This window comes from Pygocentrus nattereri, chromosome 23 (genome assembly GCF_015220715.1).
Source record: "Pygocentrus nattereri isolate fPygNat1 chromosome 23, fPygNat1.pri, whole genome shotgun sequence".
Classification (NCBI taxonomy): Eukaryota; Metazoa; Chordata; class Actinopteri; order Characiformes; family Serrasalmidae; genus Pygocentrus; species Pygocentrus nattereri.
In genome coordinates, this window is record NC_051233.1 from 3694318 (window position 1) to 3714844 (window position 20527).

Here is a 20527-nt window from a genome sequence, read left to right on the forward strand (position 1 = left end):
TGTCTCTCTCTCTCTCTCCCTCTCTGTCTCTCTCTCTCTCCCTCTCTCTCTCTCTCTCTCTCTCTCTCTCTCTGTTTGTGTGGAGCAGTTCAGGTTCCTGGTCCTGTTGAGAACCTCCAGGCGGAGGCGACATCCCCCACCTCTATTCAGGCGTCCTGGGACCCTCCAGCTTACGGTAACGGCCCCATCCAAGGCTACCGGCTCCTGTGGACTGAGATGTCCAGCGGCAAAGAACAGGTCAGAGTCTGACACACTACACTTCCCATCAGCCTTTGCCCATCAGCCTATTAGTGTGGAATGTTTGGTTGAAAAAGGTAAAGGGGGGCGGTATATGGGGGTCTTGGTGCACCTGAGATTGAAGCAGTGGATTTTGTGATTTGACTGAACTTGATTTCTCAACAGTGCATATTTAATATTCTCCTCAATATGTGCGTTTCATATCACAAGCGTTCATTTCGTCTAATAACACCATCTGAATGCGCATATTTACATATTCCATAATGTTCCCACGCAGTCGTTTTATAAACATTAAAAAAATATGTTTTAAATTTAGCATGGAATTAGTTTTCATTCATTTTACTTCATTTGCTTTACTGATTACGTTTACTGTTACTGAGATGTATCATGTGTTTATAAAGCAATTGTAATTATTATTAATATTATTATTATTATTATTATTATTATTATGACTTCTAATTTGCCTTTAGGTTTCATTAGATTTTTAAGGTTCTTGTCAAACGGTAGCTATAAAAGAATGTATGTGGGTGGAGCTTGAATACATGTACTATGTACTTGTAGTTACATTTATTTGTAATCTTTCTATTTTTTTACTTTTATTAAACAGAATTTTTTCCATTTTATCAGTTTGTCATAGTCTGTATTTTGTTTTGTGTAATTTACACACACAGTGAAGAAGGTATTATTATTATTATTATTATTATTATTATTGTTGTTGTTGTTGTTATTGTTATTATTGTTATTGTTGTTGTTGTTGTTTAATCAGAGTGTGGAGGTTCTTGGCCAGAGCTACAGGATGGAGGGTCTGAAGAAGTTTGCGGAGTATTCTTTACGCGTGCTGGCGCTGAACCGCCACGGACCAGGCATCAGCACTGACGAAATGGTCATCACCACCCTGTCTGACCGTAAGACCCCTTTAATGCACCATTTACACTGTTTGCACCATTAACCACCATTTCCACAGTTCCACCGTTTACACACTGCTACATAGCACAGCACTGTGGACCCTGCTGTTATCTGTGGTGGTGTGTGCTGCCCTAGTGCGAGTGGATCAGACACAGCAGGGCTGCTGGAGCTTTTAAACACTGTGTCCACTCACTGTCCACTCTATTAGACACTCCTACTCCTACTAATTGATGTTTCAAAGATGTATCCACCGGAATTCCCTCTCTAAACAGAGAATGGCCCACAGGCAGCTCTTCTTTGAGCCAGAACGGAGATCTGTACGTCAGTTCCTCGCCCGTCTTGGTCGATCGGTGATGGCATTTGGAAAATATTTATGTTACGGCATCAAGTTCATCAGACGGTAATGGACTAATTTATCCATCATCAACGGGTGTCGCGTTACATTTGCCGCGCGAGGTTTAGCGACGTCTTCCGCCTAATCAATTTCGCACCACGTCGCTCAACTCTGACAGGCCGTCGCGACGTGTCAGAGATGGATTCGACCTGCTGGAGGTGCCGCTGCATCTCCATTAAGAGGGACCCTCCGCCACCTTCCGCATGAAATCGATTAGACCGGAGGGAACACTGCAGGTCTCCTGTTCCAGTGGATGCTTTTTCAGGGACACCCACCTCATTTCTTTATAACACCCCCCCTACCGGCCAGTCTTTGGTGTCCTGAGTGACCGTTACTCCAGAATGGGAGGTGGTTACTTTACCTTTTTAAACAATGACACACCTGGGAGCTTCTAGACATGGAGGCTATGATCTGTTGCTATAATTTTCCAGATTATTAATTATTATATTCATTATTATATTAAATATCTTGTGAAATCAAGATAAAGTTTTTATGTTGAAATAACAAGATAAATAGCTCATTATTCCAAGATAACAACTTTACCTTAAGATCATGAGATAATTGACTAATTGACTTAAAAGGACAACTTTTTATCTTGAGATAACAAGATAAGTAACTCATTATTTCAAGATAACAACTTAGTTTTCTTGAAATAAGGTAAAAAAACTTGATATAAAGAATCTCAAAATTCTCATTATTTTAAGATAACAAATTTGTTACCTGGAAATAACAAGATAAATAAGATCACAAGATAATTAACGCATTATCTTAAGATTCAAATTTTTGTTGTCTCAAGATAACAAGCATGTATTTGGTTTCAGTGACGCTCCAAAAGCGGCGACGCTGCTCGCTTATTTCCGGTACGGCAGTCTGTTTTCACACATGCTCAGACTGAGAAACCTGAAAGAAATCAGAGTGAGAGCTCACAGCACGGAGAAATCCGACTACTGAGCTAAATCCAGCCTCTATCAGATTTCTAGATCAGATTTCTAGATTGGAGTCTGGTACTTACATGACCATTTGAACATTCTGGTCACTGCAGAACTCCGTACTCCGTACTTTGACACTTCTCTGCATTTTATCCCGTCTTTGAATGGACATTAAAGGAGTTTCGGTTTCCTGCCTGTCCTCCTGATCAGCTTTCTAAAGCAGGCGATTGACTGAGGTTTTAACCTGAGGATTATGTTGTCCACTAAATCTCAAATATTCAATTGCCGGACGCTTATCATCGCTGCCCAGCCTGCCGGGCGCGAACACAGCCGACTGAAGTCTTCGCCTTGTCGCCGATTTGTTAGCATCAGAACACGGTGGCTCAAAACGATCTAATGGACTCGCAGTGCGAGACAGTGAGACAGCGAGAGACGGCACGTAAACACAGACACTCTCAACAGACATGAGTTCACAGACACAGAGAGAGAGAGAGAGAGAGAGAGAGAGAGAGAGAGAGAGAGAGAGGGAGAGAGAGAGAGAGAGAGAGAGAGAGAGAGAGAGAGAGAGGGAGAGAGGGAGAGAGAGAGAAAGAGGGAGAGAGAGAGAGAAAGAGGGAGAGGGAGAAAAAGAGACAGAGAGAGGGAAAGAGAGACAGAGAGAGAGAGAGAAAAAGGGAGAGGGAGAAAGAGAGAGAGAGAAAGAGAGAGAGATGGAGAGAGAGAGGTGTAGAGAGAAAGAGAGAGTGGGAGAGATGTAAAGAGAAGGAAAGGGAGAGATGTAGAGAGAAGGAGAGAGAGAGAGAGATGTAGAGAGAAGGAGAGAGAGGGAGAGATGTAGAGAGAAGGAGAGAGGGAGAGAGATGTAGAGAGAAGGAGAGAGAGAGATGTAGAGAGAAGGAGAGAGAGGGAGAGATGTAGAGAGAAGGAGAGAGAGAGATGTAGAGAGAAGGAGAGAGAGGGAGAGATGTAGAGAGAAGGAGAGAGAGAGATGTAGAGAGAAGGAGAGAGAGAGAGATGTAGAGAGAAGGAGAGAGAGGGAGAGATGTAGAGAGAAGGAGAGAGAGGGAGAGATGTAGAGAGAAGGAGAGAGAGATGTAGAGAGAAGGAGAGAGAGGGAGAGATGTAGAGAGAAGGAGAGAGAGGGAGAGATGTAGAGAGAAGGAGAGAGAGATGTAGAGAGAAGGAGAGAGAGGGAGAGATGTAGAGAGAAGGAGAGAGAGATGTAGAGAGAAGGAGAGAGAGGGAGAGATGTAGAGAGAAGGAGAGAGAGGGAGAGATGTAGAGAGAAGGAGAGAGAGATGTAGAGAGAAGGAGAGAGAGGGAGAGATGTAGAGAGAAGGAGAGAGAGATGTAGAGAGAAGGAGAGAGAGGGAGAGATGTAGAGAGAAGGAGAGAGAGGGAGAGATGTAGAGAGAAGGAGAGAGAGATGTAGAGAGAAGGAGAGAGAGATGTAGAGAGAAGGAGAGAGAGGGAGAGATGTAGAGAGAAGGAGAGAGAGGGAGAGATGTAGAGAGAAGGAGAGAGAGGGAGAGATGTAGAGAGAAGGAGAGAGGGGAGGTGCGGGGACACAGCATCATGAACTGAATGCAGACACTCCTTTCACTCTCCAGCTGTAACACAGTGAGACTCGCCCTTAACACCACTGGAAAGTGGAAAGTTCGATAGTGATGCTGCACTTTCTCTCTATCTTTCTTTCTTTCTTTCTTTCTTGTTCCCTCTCTCTTTCTTATTCTCAATCTCTCACAAATGCTGTCTCTCACTTTCTATCACTCTGTGCTCTTGTTCTCTCTTTCTTTTTTCTCTTTTTCTATCTTACTCCATCTCTTTTAATTGTATTTACTCTCTCTCTCTCTCTCTCTCTCTCTCTCTCTCTCTCTCTCTCTCTCTCTCTCTCTGCGCTACTTCAGAGAGACAGTGAGTGTGGTTGGTTCAGTGGTGGCTCTGGCACTCGTTCGTTGGCCGACTGTCTCTCCGTATTACCTTCAACGTTCACTAAGAGGCTGCGGGAATTTATTGTCTGTCAGCTTCCATTAGCGCGCCGCCGCGGACGCTTCCAACGAGCCGCGAGATCCGGCCGCCCATCTCCCGCTTAATTAAAGGCCCCTTGTGTCGCACTAATGAAATTCTGCCACGCCACGTCTTCCTCCCTCCCTCCCTCCCTCATTCCCTCCCTCCCTCCCTTCCTCGCTCTCTCCCTCCCTTCCTCGCTCTCTCCCTCCCTCCCTCCCTCGCTCCCGCTATCCCTCTCTCTCTCACTCTCTCTTTCTCTCTCTCTCACTCTCTCTTTCTCTCTCTCTCACTTCTCTCTCTCACACAATCTTTTTCCTTTCTCTCTCTCTCTCTCTCTCTCTCTCTCTCTCTTTTCTTTCTTCCTCTCTCTCTCTTTCTCTTTTCTTCCTTGCTCTCTCTCTCTCTGTCTTTCTTTGTCTCTCTCGCTGTGAAACTCCCAGGTTGGAAGTTTGAATGCTAATTGTATCTGAGAATGAAGTCCAACTTCTCACACAATAACAATTAGCAGGTGAAGATTGAAGCTCGTTTACAAAATGCTCCTTTTTAATTATGGAAGCCAATTAGAGTCCTTCAGCTGATGGAGCAGAAAAACCAAGCTACTGTGGAAGTGACTTGGTAAATTGCAAGTGCAACATTAGCCTGGTCGGAAAAGTTTTCAAGTTTCGAGTGTAAATACCTGATACTCCCACTCTCACTGGCCACTTTATCAGAAACACCTACCTTGTACTTCTGCTCACTGGCCACTTTATCAGAAACACCTACCTTGTACTTCCGCTCACTGGCCACTTTATCAGAAACACCTACCTTGTACTTCCGCTCACTGGCCACTTTATCAGAAACACCTACCTTGTACTTCCGCTCACTGGCCACTTTATCAGAAACACCTACCTTGTACTTCCACTCACTGGCCACTTTATTAGAAACACCTGCCTTGCACTTCCTCTCACTGGCCACTTTATTAGAAACACCTACCTTGTACTTCCACTCACTGGCCACTTTATTAGAAACACCTACCTTGTACTTCCACTCACTGGCCACTTTATTAGAAACACCTACCTTGTACTTCCACTCACTGGCCACTTTATTAGAAACACCTACTTTGCACTTCCTCTCACTGGCCACTTTATTAGAAACACCTACCTTGTACTTCCACTTACTGGCCACTTTATTAGAAACACCTACCTTGTACTTCCACTCACTGGCCACTTTATTAGAAACACCTACCTTGTACTTCCACTCACTGGCCACTTTATTAGAAACACCTACTTTGCACTTCCTCTCACTGGCCACTTTATTAGAAACACCTACCTTGTACTTCCACTTACTGGCCACTTTATTAGAAACACCTACCTTGTACTTCCACTCACTGGCCACTTTATCAGAAACACCTACCCTGTACTTCCACTCACTGGCCACTTTATTAGAAACACCTACTTTGCACTTCCTCTCACTGGCCACTTTATTAGAAACACCCACCTTGTACTTCCACTCACTGGCCACTTTATTAGAAACACCTACCTTGCACTTCCTCTCACTGGCCACTTTATTAGAAACACCTACCTTGTACCTTCACTCACTGGCCACTTTATTAGAAACACCTACCTTGTACCTCCACTAACTGGCCACTTTATTAGAAACACCTACCTTGTACTTCCACTCGCTGGCCACTTTATTAGAAACACCTACCTTGTACTTCCACTCACTGGCCACTTTATTAGAAACACCTACCTTGTACTTCCACTCACTGGCCACTTTATTAGAAACATCTACCTTGCACTTCCACTCACTGGCCACTTTATTAGAAACACCTACCTTGCACTTCCTCTCACTGGCCACTTTATTAGAAACACCTACATTATACTTCCTCTCACCTGCCACTTTATTAGAAACATCTACCTTGTACCTCCACTCACTGGTCACTTTATTAGAAACACCTACCTTATACCTCCTCTCACTGGCCACTTTATTAGAAACACCTACCTTGTACCTCCACTCACTGGCCACTTTATTAGAAACACCTACATTATACTTCCTCTCATTGGCCACTTTATTAGAAACACCTACCTTATACCTCCTCTCACTGGCCACTTTATTAGAAACACCTACCTTGTACCTCCACTCACTGGCCACTTTATTAGAAACACCTACCTTGTACCTCCACTCACTGGCCACTTTATTAGAAACACCTACCTTGTACCTCCACTAACTGGCCGCTTTATTAGAAACACCCACCTTGTATTTTACTGGCATCTTCAGCAGAAACACCTATGAGGTACTTCCACTCACTGTGAGTTTATGTGTGTGTATATGCATGTGTGACTGTGTGACATATAGACTGAAATTCCAGTGAAATGTAACATTGCAGTAAACACAATTCAGTGGATTGATCCGTATCGATGCCTCCGAAACGCATCAACAGGCAGATAACCTGGAGGTCTTTTGAAAGTGTATTTGCATTAATGTCTATGATAGGTTATCTCATGTTAGGTCATTTGATCATTGATTACTGATAAATGCTGCGGGACAGCGCGTAATCAGCAATGCTTCCTTGTAGTATTCAAAGGGATCAGTCTCAGGTAGTCCCTCAGGCCAAAGGCTAATTCAATAACAGCTTTAACGAGCTCAGACTACTCGGCGATGAGGGGGTCCCATATGGCTACTCGTTTATGTGTACAATGTAATGTCAGACCCACAAACACACACACAGAAGGCAACAACACTGATTTAAATCCAGTACAAAGTATCACTAACACTAATTTCTTTAATACATGGACTCTAATACATTCAAAGTCAACCTGAAATCAGCAGGAAAATATCATGTCATACCTCCCTCACTAAACCCTGAGATCACTGAGAGAAACTACTCATCCGGCTCACAGGCCCTCCGCTGTACTGCCTTTCACTCAGAGATACTTCACGCATGTAAATATGAATGTACGTATAGTACCGTGCAAACGTCAGAGACCACCCTTCACTCATTTAATTTCCAGTTAGAACAGCCAGTGAGTACTAGTACTTCATTTCTTCAGGAGAGATTTCTGTGGAGATCAGACAGAAGTTAATCCGCTTGGGTAGCGAAGGAGAACGTCTAAGGAAGAAAGGGAGAAAAACAGGGATTTATAAAACTGCAGTGAAAGTAAACAGAAGATGGGACTCTAACCGGCTGTGACCGGATCTCAACATCACTGACTGTGTTTGGGGTAACTTGTCACACTGAATATGAGTCTCCTGAAAAGAATGGAAGATACGAAATAGAGTGGACACGCTAAAAACTGAAATAAACAAACAAAAAAAATAAACAAATAAATACATCTTTACGTCTTTATTGACAATGAAAAATGAATGTATTGTTTTGACTGGAAATGAAGAAAATTGTGGTCCCTGAGACAGACAGACAGACAGACAGACAGACAGCAGACAGACAGACAGACAGACAGACAGACAGATAGATAGATAGATAGATAGATAGACAGACAGACAGACAGACAGACAGACAGATAGATAGATAGATAGATAGATAGATAGATAGATAGATAGATAGATAGATAGATAGATAGATAGATAGATAGATAGATAGCCTGACAGACAGACAGAGAGACAGTAAGATAGATAGATAGATAGATAGACAGACAGACAGACAGACAGACAGATAGATAGATAGATAGATAGACAGACAGACAGACAGACAGACAGACAGATAGATAGATAGATAGATAGATAGATAGATAGATAGAGAGATAGAATGCCTGACAGACAGACAGAGAGACAGTAAGATAGATAGACAGACAGACAGACAGACAGACAGACAGACAGATAGATAGATAGATAGATAGATAGATAGATAGACAGACAGACAGACAGACAGACAGATAGATAGATAGATAGACAGACAGACAGACAGACAGACAGACAGATAGATAGATAGATAGATAGATAGATAGATAGAGAGATAGAATGCCTGACAGACAGACAGAGAGACAGTAAGATAGATAGACAGACAGACAGACAGACAGACAGACAGATAGATAGATAGATAGATAGATAGATAGATAGATAGATAGATAGATAGATAGATAGAGAGATAGAATGCCTGACAGACAGACAGAGAGACAGTAAGATAGATAGACAGACAGACAGACAGACAGCAGACAGACAGACAGACAGACAGATAGATAGATAGATAGATAGATAGATAGATAGATAGATAGATAGATAGATAGATAGAGAGATAGAGAGATAGAATGCCTGACAGACAGACAGAGAGACAGTAAGATAGATAGATAGATAGATAGATAGACAGACAGACAGACAGACAGACAGACAGACAGATAGATAGATAGATAGATAGATAGATAGATAGATAGATAGATAGATAGATAGATAGATAGATAGCCTGACAGACAGACAGAGAGACAGTAAGATAGATAGATAGATAGATAGACAGACAGACAGACAGACAGACAGATAGATAGATAGACAGACAGACAGATAGATAGATTGATAGATAATTTATTGATACTTTGATAGTGATTCTCACATTCCTAATAAACACTCGCTCTTCTTTAACACAAGCCATCCTCTTAATCCTCCTCTCTTTTTCTCTCCGCAGTTCCAGGTGCTGCTCCCCAGAACATTTCTTTGGAGGTGATCTACTCACGGGTGAGTATGGGAATGAGAGAGAGAGAGAAAGAGAGAGAGAGAGAGTGAGAGAGAGAGAGAGAGAGAGAGAGAGAGAGAGAGAGTGAGAGAGAGAGAGAGAGAGAGAGAGAGAGAGAGAGAATCGATCATGTTCTACTCCTCACCCTCAGGCTGGTTCTGTTAGAAGCAGTAAAGTTACTAAAGCCTTTTAGATCAGTCGGCAGCTGGGCTTTATTCGAAGGTTCAGAGGATCAGAAGAAGCATGCTGCGGCGTGATCGTTTCTAATGGTAAAGAGACGAGCGTTAGCGGCCACAGAGGTGGGCTTTGCTTTGCCGTTCTCCATAAAACAACGAACATGAAGGAAGGTTTGCGCGCTTGTGAAAGTGTGTGTGTTTGTGTACAGAGACTGGATTACCGCGGATTACCTTTTTAATTCTTTTGAGCACCTCCAAATCAGCCTGCGCTAAGCTCTCAGTCCACTGGAGAGTCCCACACACCGTCAGCATTTCATTACCTCCTGTGAAATTATGAAGCTAAAGCTTCACCTTCAGAAACATCTAAAAGTCAGGAAAAGCTTAAGTTAGGTGACGGACGTGACCGAGTTAATTGAAGTAGCTGGAGAAGATTACGCGTGTAGTTTGTGTTGGGATTTAGTGATTAGCCGGCTGAACACTTGTTGGAACTGTGACCATGACTGTCATTTAACACACGAGCTGCACAGCTTTTGTCCTGCTGTATTAAAACAGACATGAACTGCGAATTGAGATTACTGGGGCTCTAACGGAAAGTTTGTAACCATGTAAATGAGGTGTAATGGGTGCCATTCCAGAGCTAGATGTGGGCGAAAGCTCTTAAGCAATGCCCCGATTCACAATTGTTCCAAAGCTCTCCCATTGGTTAGGCCTTCAGGTGCTGGACTGAAGGCCTTACATCACGGAGTATCTATCAGCATAATTATGAACTTCACATTTACGGCATTGGGCTGACACTCTTATCCAGAGCGACTTACAACTTGATCATTTTACGCAGGGAGGCCAAGGTGGTGTTAGGAGTCTTGCCCAAGGACCCTTATTGGTATAGTGTAGGGTGTTTGCCCAGGTGGGGGATTGAAGCCCAGTCTCCAGCGTAGAAGGCAGAGGTGTTAGCCACTACACTAACCAACCACCATGAACTGACTGTGGAATCAACTGACCAATTTTATGTGGACAAAGCAACACTTTATCAGAACACATCTGAATGTCCCAGGTACCTCACTGGCTGTGAATGCATGCTGTAGTCCAACCAGGTTTCAGCCAGCTTTGAAACGGAAACAGTGGTGGCAGCTCTAAGTTAGGGCTCTTTTCAATATTTGTTCATGTCTGTTGGAAACTTCAAACAAAACCTAGAATGCGTTGTACAAGCTTCAAATATCTGTATTTAATCTAGAGCAGCCATACAATCCTTATACACACCAATGTTAGCTTAGTGCTAACATACTAGCTGGCAAAATTTAGTGTTGTCATACAGGTGATTTTTTTTTACCAAAATGCAAAGAATAGCATAGCTGGTCACCAAAACCACCGTATTTTGTGTTTTCAATGCTGGTATGCTGGTCAACCAGCATGACCAAGCTGGGTGACTAGCTAAACCAGCACCAGACTAGAACGAGACCAGCATGAACCAGCTTAGGCCAGCGTGGAACTCAGGGAATATGAAGCTGTTAGTAACACAAAGCAGCAGGAGCATCTTTTCTGAAATATAGCTTGAAGAAGAAAGAATGAAAACCATAAATAGGCTAATAAATCTAGCGTATTCATAATCCCACAGCTTGATATGCTCACTAACAGGCCAAAATCGCTATAAACATGAGTTCACTGTACTTATAGCGTTAGTGTTTAGATGCACCCTGTACACAGCGTTCGATACGTGGGGTGACGTCATCATCCTCATGAACCCGAGGATGACAACGGTGATGCTGATGGTCACGGGGAACGGCTTTGATGATCTGTTTACGACGGGACAGATGCGTGGTGAGCTGTATCGTGGATTACTGTCCACTAGCAGGAAGTGAAGCAGCTGCTTTTCCTCCTCGCTCACATGGTGGGGCAGCTGCTCCGAGAACCATCAATTATCAGCCCCAAGACAGCAATTAGCAGCGGCTCCCTTAATCAACTGCGTGATGAGCTGTTTTCAGACAATGCGCTTGAAATTAGCACCATCGCGAGACGTTCGGAGGCAAACATGCAATCAGACAGGTCCTCGGCCGATGTTGTTCAGATGATCTGTGGCTCATGACCGTGTAAGTCACAGGAGCGACTTGCCGAATGAGGTCGAGTCAGTGGTGGACGGTTATGTGTTGGTTTAGCTTCGGCTGAAATGTGTTTGAAGAGATTGAGCAGAAAACACAGCTGGATGTGTTTTTCGGCACATGCGATTCGGAAAAGTTGTGACTTCTGTCAAGGACGTTTCACGAAAATGACTGGCTGATGCTCTTCAGAAGACTTCTGCCAATGAGCTTGTGTTGGAGGTGGACGTTTGTGTGGCTAAGAAGTGCTTGGAAATAGCAGCACTGCTTCAAAATCCATTAAAATGTTCTCTTCAAGGGAAAGTGCACTTATTTTTTTCCATGTAATCGAACATTTAAGACGTAAATGATGTCGTTCAGAGTGGTTTGATCCAAAATGGGCCGGACCAGAGAAGCTAGAGTCAGAGTTGTTCACAGTGGTAGTGATAGGAACCAGACGTCTGAGACGTTTAAAGCTTCTAAAAGCTAATTCAGAGAAGTAGATGTTACATGGAATGGTTATAAACGATGTCTCAGATGTTGTTTTACGATAGTTTTGAGAAGATTTTTAGTTCATGGTGGAGAGGTACATGCAGGGCATTGTAAGGCCAAACGGTGCGCAATGATTTTTCCAGATTTACTCAGAAACAGTATTTCATAAAAAAGCACAGAAGAATAGAATAGAATAGAATTTACAGCCATTTGTCTCTGTGTTTGCACACTGTGAAATTAGACCTCTGCATTGAACCCATCCGTTAAGTGAAACACCCACATACATGCACGCTAGTGAACACACACACTAGGGGGCAGTGTTAGGTTCACTGGTTGTTTTTGATGGTAAATAACATGACTTTATTTGATTTTTGATATATGAACGGTGTATCAGGCGTTGTTTTACAATAGTTTTGAGAAGATATTGGCCTAAAATGTACTTTGGAAGTGGACAATTGTGTAGCTAAGGAAATAGCTCAAAAGAATTAGTTCAAAAGAGGTCTTTTTTACTCATAAAAGTTGAGACACGTCAATGAAAATCCCAGAAATGACTGCAGATTGAGTGCGTCAGGAGCAAACTGCTGTGTGAAGGTTTTGCTTGGGCTAAAATATGCCTGAAATTAGCACCAGCACAGCTGGACAGCCTCATAATATGAGTTCACAGCTAATGCTGTTGCCTTGACTTATGGCAGTGAAAGTGACAGGAATGACTTGCAGACTGAGGCTGTGCTGGAGGTGAATGGCTGCGTGTAGGTGTAGCTCAGGCTAAAAGAATAGGGGCGAATTCAGGTTAGGCTGAGACGCTGGCTGAGGGAAACGGGCCTAGGAGGTGGGAAAGCGTACCGAAGTAACACATCACACCATTGCTCTCTTCAATTCATGCCAAAAGGATAAACGCTCTTGACCCTCCACTTTTCCTCTCCTGCCCTGATGGAAAGTGAAGATAGAGGGAGTAAGGTCATCCGTGGCACTCAATAACTTCTATCACATTTCCTCCCTGCTCTTAAAGAGGATATCAATGCCTGCTGGCCACACTGTTTCTGGACAATTACCTGTGGACATGGGTCCCTCTCCTCTTCTCTCCCTCAACAGAGCACAACACTGCCTAGCCCTTATGTAATGCAAAAAACTGATACGTTGGAAAGTGGCCGCATCTTAAACGTAGCTTATACAGCCGTATGTAAAAGTTTAAAATTATCTTTCAGTGCTCTGATGAGGCCACTTGTACCTAAGAGTCTAGCATTAAGTTGAAAATATCCTAATACAATGAGAAATACTAGATATACTATATACTAAAGTATGTGGATACCTGACTATCGCACCATATGAGCATACCGGCGATCACATTCCAAAACCTTGGCCATTAATATGTAATTGTCCCCTTTTGCGGCTACAAGTTGGAAGCATATAAATGCCTAAAATGTCTTTGTATGCTGTAGCATTAACGTTACACTTCAAGAGGCCAAGCCCAAATATACACACCAAGTGCTTCAGCACTGTTGTTGCTCCAAGATGCTTCTGTGTCACAATAATAGCACTTACAGTTGTCTAGGGCAGACCTAGCAGGGTAGACCCTCTATGAACGGACTTGGTGGCAACAGTATTATGCTACCATTGTGCCCTGTTTAAAAGTCACTGGGCTCTTCAGTATGACTCATTGTGCTACCAGAGTTTATGGAGATTGGTGCGTGCTTGATTTTACACAACTGTTAATAATGGGTGTGGCTGAAACACCTGAACTCAACAAGTAGGAGGGCTGTCCACATACTTTTGAAAATGTAGTGTATATTGCCCACACTTAAGATGCTTAACGGGCCAAAGTATTAGTCTCTGCAGTGTCTCGTGTTGCTAACGAGCAGTGAAGGTGAAGGCACATGCCACAAGATCTGTTATCACAGCGTCCTTTAACAGCTCAACATGCTTGGAGGAGAACACTACAGGAGCCAAAAACGGCTCTTTAAAGAATCGTCCATTGAAATGTTCTTTAGGGAACCAAAATGACGTTCCTGCGTGGCATCACTCCAGAGAACCCTTTTTTGGCAGCTTTATTTTTAAGAGTTGTGGAAATTCCTTCAGCTTAGCGCTCCTGCAGCGTTAGATTAGAACCGTATTGGGCTGCGTTCTAAACCTCCCTGCCCTGTCTCCCTCTCTCCAGTGAGCGAGGGTCCCTATGCGGGGAAGAGCACAAAGGCAGCAGGCATTCAGGCCGTGCTGAAAGCGCTCCGTCTGAGGCGGCCGATAAAGCGTTGTTTATGTGAGAAAATGGGTTTCCATTGTCTGGGGATGAATTTGCATGAGTGATGAATCCCGCCTCTCTCAGCATGCTGAACAGTGCCTGCCGGCTACATCCAGATTCTGCAGTAGTGGACTGATGTATGTGGCTTAAAGCAAATGTTCAAATTTCAATTCAAAAGGGAAACTGTACTTATTTTGAACATTTTTCATGTAATTGAACATTTACGTTTGAGTTGTTCACAGTGGTGGTGATAGGAACCAGACATCTGAGAAGTTTAAAGCCTCTAAAAGCTCATTCGCAGAAGTAGATGTGACATGGACTGGTTATGAAGAATGTCTGAGACGTTGTTTTACAATAATTTTGAGAAGATTGTGGCCTAAAATGTTTTGTAAAAGCAATTCATGGTTTTCCAGATTTACTCTATTTTATCATAATCAGCATTAAATAAAAGAGCTCAGAAGACACGTATAGGTTCACTGGTTGTTTTTGATGGTAAACAACATGACTTGATTTGATTTTGGTATACGTATCTGGTAACACTTTCTACGAATGTCATGTTTGTAAGCATCTATAAACACGTTTATAACATGTTATAGTGCACTCATATGGCATTATAAGCATGGTTATAAATATTTATAAAAATGAATTACACTTTATAGCCGTGTTTATTATACATGATGAATTGTTAATATAATGCATTATAAACAGTGTTAATAACATGTTATACTGTCAGTGCCAAAGAAGTTGTAGAGCGTAAAGTAAAGACAAACACGGAGTTTATTTACTGAGATTTCCAGTATTATATTCCTCAGCGCTGGTGCTGTTAGAGCTGCATCTTCAGGGCTTCAGTCCTGAATATTCAGATGCTCCAAACAGGCCGTCCAGCCTAGAATCACTGCTACAGTGAGCTTTTCTGACCCAGCGTCCCACTTTAAATGCTACATCACAGCAAACCGAGTGCCCACCAGCCCCTCCCCTCAACCTCCTCTGACATCACACTGAGCGTGAAGTCACTCTGGAGTGAAGGCCTGGGGAGCGAGGGGTGAGATAATCGAGTGATATCATTATAATTTGTTCCCTCACTGGTTCTAACGTCATAGAACCCGTCACTCTGTAACACTAATATACTACACTTCACTACAGTGATGCTGATTTCTGCTGGCGCTCTATTGGATATGCAGTGTTAAGTCAGTGCCAGGCTAACGGTGGTGCACATTAACAGTGGTGAACATTGACTTTCCCACATTGGGTGAAACACTGAGGGCAGCTCTAGTTTAAACTCTGACATCTGAAGCCTGTAATGAGCTTTACTGTGTGTGTTTTAGTGTTTCAGTAAATCCTTCAGTAAATACTTCACTCTTAACCCTGGAGGAGGCTTTAGTCCAGCACGCCTCACTTTACTTAGAGCGGACTAATACAGCTTATGAGCTCTTATCATGTGTTATGAACACTAGTTATAATGCATTATGTTAACAATTTATAATGTAGAATAAGCACGGCTACAACATGTAATGCATTTTTATACATATTTACAGCCATGGTTATGCTGCCTTATGAATGCATTATAACATGTTATGAATGTGTTTATAGATATGCATCTTAACAAATATTCATATAATGATACAATTACGAGACCATATTATCATTCTACTACGTTTCCCAAGCCTTAAAATGATACTTTGGCCTAAAATTGAATGCATCCAATTCATCGCTTACCCTAAATGTAGTCAATCAGCCAAGACATGTTTGGTGTCTGAAGTGTGCTTCTTGAGTTTTGCACTGGATCCAAGAGGCTAATGTAGCAAACAAGTACTAAAAGCTTATGATTATCAATTATTAGTGCTAACTGAACCGATCGTGATGCGTTAACACTGTGCCTTAATACTTGAACTGCGTCGAGTTGTTAGATAATCTCAAATAGTCTTGCTTTTGTGGCTTCTAACACTGTACGGCATATTATCTATAAAAATAGACGAAAGGACATCAGCATAGCTAAAAGCACACCACCAGCCGTTCTGTAGCCTGTTTATGTTGTTCTGGTTATGTGTTTTGGGCGCGCAGTGCTGTAATCCTAGGAAATGTAGAGATTTGGGTGGTAGAAGAAAAGGCAAGTGAAAAAGAAAAGAATATTAGTGAACCTTATAACCACCAGGCCAGAGGCTTCTTTTTCCCCCAGGTGCGGCAGATCCATACTGTGGCCCTACAATCGGACCATGCATCATGCTTAGGGAGGGCACGTTTTAGAAAGAAAACATTTTCATTTGTCAGTGGAAAATGAAACTGTCTATTTGTGTAACGTTTTCTACCTAGGGGAGAGGTTATTAATAGATGGAATCAGATGGATTGCCCCTATAAAAGAGGGGAAGAGGCAGGCACTGCGGCGCAAGAGAATGTAGGCCACTACATCTGTGTTGACACAAATGGCCCTAACCATAATCTCTCAGAACCTTCATGACGAATTATAATAGCTGGTAGAACGTGTACGTGCATGCAAAGAGTGCTGTTGTTTTTTGTGGTTGGTATCATCCACCGATGTTCAGTACCACACTATGAGAGTACCATATGATTGGAATCGCTATACTCGTGAGATATCATCAAATATTAACCGTTAAAAAAATATTGGTCATTTGGATTTTAATATTTTTGAATTAGACAGTTTAATATTTTTGAATTAGTCTTAACCTCTTATTGTCCAGGGTGTATTTTGGTTCGTCCATCTGAGATTACGTGACCAAATCGTAAGGCAAATTATTCAGTAACTGCATGAAATTATTGTATTTTTATTTATTTATTTATTTTTTGTAAAAGCTCCCCTCAAATTAACAGAACATGTGTTTTATGATCACACATATCACTACATGCCTACAATTTACTGCCTAAAATCTCCGACGCTCTTTGTGTTGTTTTCTAAAAGTGATGTTTCCAGAGCAGATCACTGAAGAGACGCCGTCTGTTTATAGTTTAGAGCCCAGATTTGGGGAAAAACTGAAAAGTTCAGCTTCTTTTATTATAAGGGTTTAAAATGACATCACCGTCTATTAGACTGGAGAGAAGAGCTACAGCCTCACACGACGCCCAGCTTCTGAATGGAGCTTATGGAGTATGAACGTTATGAAGAACATGACCGAGTGCGGTTTGGAGCCACCGGTGGGTCCAAGGAGTTTAAGAGGCTACTTGGCCAAGTCTTATTACACATGTCTATAACCTAAGAATAGCTCAGCCAGTTTGCATTGAAGCCCATGTAGTTACTGAATAATAAGCTTTAATATATAATAAACCTTGGATTTTAATCATTTTAACCTATAAAAAAACAATTTTAAACAAGAAATAGTTAAAATTATGTACTGTAAAGGTCTATGCTCAGTATTGTTTTAGGTATATGTCGGTGTTGTTGGAACGAAACCTCATCCAAATAATCTCCAAAATGCTACTTTTACAGGAGAGGGAAAAAACCTGCTTTACTTTTAATGTAAGTCAATGGAACCAGATATTGTCCAAGTAATTTTGGGCCATTTTTTTTGTCCATTCATCATGAAATTTACATGCAAAAAAAAGGCAAACAGGTATTTTCAAATTATATAAAAAATGGAAAAAACTGACGTACAAGGTTTTGTAAATAAATATATAAATTATGTCTGTGAACCACCTAATTGGACCTTAGCAACCACCTGGGACACCATAGTGATGGCCTACCAAACATTTGGGACATCATAGCAACAGTATACGGACTGCATTTCCCATGAGTCTGTGCATAGTTTTGTAAAGATGTGGTGGAAAAATGTGGACTTCTGTCTGTTCCCAATCAACCATGACACACTGTTAAAAATCAAAGTCCGGATGAGGCGAATTAGTGGAAGGATGTTTATTCCGCTCCCACCACTGAAGGGGACACGTTCCCACACCCCTGCTTTAACAGCTTCACCCATGATTCCAGATTTAGACCATCAGTGCGAGTTTCGGCGCCCTGTTAACAGACTGGCCGCCTGCATGAAGATCAATCTCGGGCGAAGATGCAGCCGAGAGGTTTTTTGTTGCTCTTTATGGATGCTGTGCGTTTACATAATGTTTAGTGGATGAAAAAGCTGAAATCGAAGCAGCTGTGCAGTATTGATACAGAGTGGGAGTGCAGTGGCACTGAGAGGAAGAAATAAACGAGAGAGGGGGAGAACAAAGAGGGCAGGTTAAAAGCAATGCAGGATGCGGGACTGTCTGTGTTTGAACATCATATGCGATGAAACGTCTGGAAGCGTGTGGGCGGCAGATCACCGCTGCGACAGGTGGACGCTAAATATCTCGCCAGCCTACTCTCTCCAAAAAAACGCGGAGCATACGAAATCGTACAAACAGCGAAAGATTCAGACGAAGAAAATAATGCAGAACAGCTGCAAACACAAGTCCCACCGCAACTCTCACTGCAAAAGATATCAGTGCCCATTTGAGCAAATCTCTAATCACATCATTTTCTTGCTGCTTATATGTAGAAGTAGTGCCCAGATTGTGATAAGAATATTGCCGCTTTTAACTTAAGATGTTCAGAGTAATTGTAGTCATTTTTCTGCACTGCTCACAGTTTTTTTTGGGGGGGTGTAAATAATTAAACACATCCGCTGCAGGAAACAAACTAAAATATGCTGCATTTTTGCCAATTTTAGTGCACGATTTCAATATTGCTGCTGTCAAAACAAAACCTCATATCTCCAAAATGTTAACTTTACAGGAGAAGGAAAAAACTTGCTGTACTTTTAATGTAAGTCAATGGAACCAGACGTCTTTCCAGGTCATTTTGGGCCGTTTATTTTGGTCCATTCATCATGAAATTCACAACCAACGTTAAGGGCAATAGGCCTTTTTAACTTATGTCAAAACCTGAAAACTGACTTGCTATCGCTGCTATTGGTATTAATGAAAGCAGATCCATAATGCTGATGTTATGGCATCTGTTAGCTCTAATCTCCAACCTCCTTCCACACTTGTCAAACTGCACCACTATGCACCCTGTAGCTCACATATTCTGTATTGATCGGAACTTGAAAGCAGTAACCATGTCTTTACATTCCACTTCACTCTCCTGGAATCTGGCTTTCAGCTCTATTGAGTTATTAATTTGGCACGTAAGTGGGAGAACAAGCAGGGTAGCGAGGGCTGCAAATGGAAGAAGAGAAGGTCAAATTTTAAGTGCTGGCCATTTTCACTGGCTGTGTGAAGTGACCATGAGATGTATCTCAGAAGGTTGCTGCCAGACTTAGCTCTATAATATAGTTTGAAGAGAATAAAGGTTCACAGTTTTGACACTTATTTTCACTGCAGTCAAACCAGGTGGACAGTCCAGAAGGACAGTGTTAGATATTACGCCCCGGGACTGGACTTCAGAAACAGCGCAGCTTCAAACAAACATGTAAAAACAGGTAGACATACACACAAAGATTGGGGGTGTAAATCTTCAGCAGTGAGTCATGACATTAGGCTACGTTCACATTTCCAGGCTGAAGTGGCACAAACCCGATTTTTCGCCCTAATGTGACTCAGATCTGGTGTTTTCAGGGCTGTGTGAACACAAATCTGATCTGAGCCACTTTCATGTGTGGTCCTAGATCGGATACGTGTTCGATTCGTGGTCATGTGACCTGAATGTGACACTCAGATCGGAATTCATCTGCTTTTTTCCACTGCGCTTGCTCCATCATTCAGCGTTACCATGGCAACAGCGCCGAACAGACGTTAAAACCTGTAAACGGTGGAAAAGCAGCTCATCTCACCTTTTCCTCCTTCGTCTGGCTCTAATAATGAAGCTGAGAGCTGATCAGAGTTAATGATCTTCTCAGCGAAGCTCGTTCTGCTCGTTAGTTTGTGCTGATGATGCAGTGATTCAGTCACGTGACGTTACTGAGCAGGAGGAGCTCATGAGGGTCAGTTCAGGATGAAGGTTCATCACATTAATGACCGATTTGAGTCACTTACCTGAACCGTCGTGTCAGAGAGATTATCTGATTTGAGCAATGAGGCTTGTAATGTGAACACAGCCTTAGAGCTAGGCCTCCAGTTTGGGAAGCATTTGTGAAAACAGTCCACCTTATAGTGACTTCTGCCAGCGCCCCCTATGGGATTCTAGTAGAATTCCAGCAGCTATAATTTCCATCAACCTTTTTTGACTGTTCTTGGTTCAACATGGATATCTGAAGCTTGTAAAACACAGTCCATGCTTTAATTGAAGCTTGTAACAAATTAACATTTAAGTTCAGTTTGTTTTACAAACTTTTTACAAAGTTTTACAGTGAGTCAGTAAAGCATCCTGACATGGAGCTGCGGCTGTTTTCTGACAACCTGGTTAGATTCTGGATAATATTCCCTTCTTCCAGAAAGACTAGAGTCACCTTTTTGTCTTACAAAATTGGTCCCACCCTTAATTATATTGGGGGTTATT

The 20527-nt window shown here is 42.3% G+C and overlaps 1 protein-coding gene across 2 annotated transcripts in view; it reads left to right on the top strand.

The window, feature by feature from the left end:
* dcc (DCC netrin 1 receptor) overlaps positions 1-20527 on the top strand; it is a 419056-nt gene that overhangs the window by 279401 nt on the left and 119128 nt on the right. For both annotated transcript variants that reach the window (XM_037533426.1, XM_037533427.1), the window contains exons 10-12: positions 89-237; positions 1004-1142; positions 9086-9135. In XM_037533426.1, coding sequence (XP_037389323.1) covers positions 89-237; positions 1004-1142; positions 9086-9135 — 338 coding nt within the window. The remainder of the gene's footprint in view (positions 1-88; positions 238-1003; positions 1143-9085; positions 9136-20527) is intronic.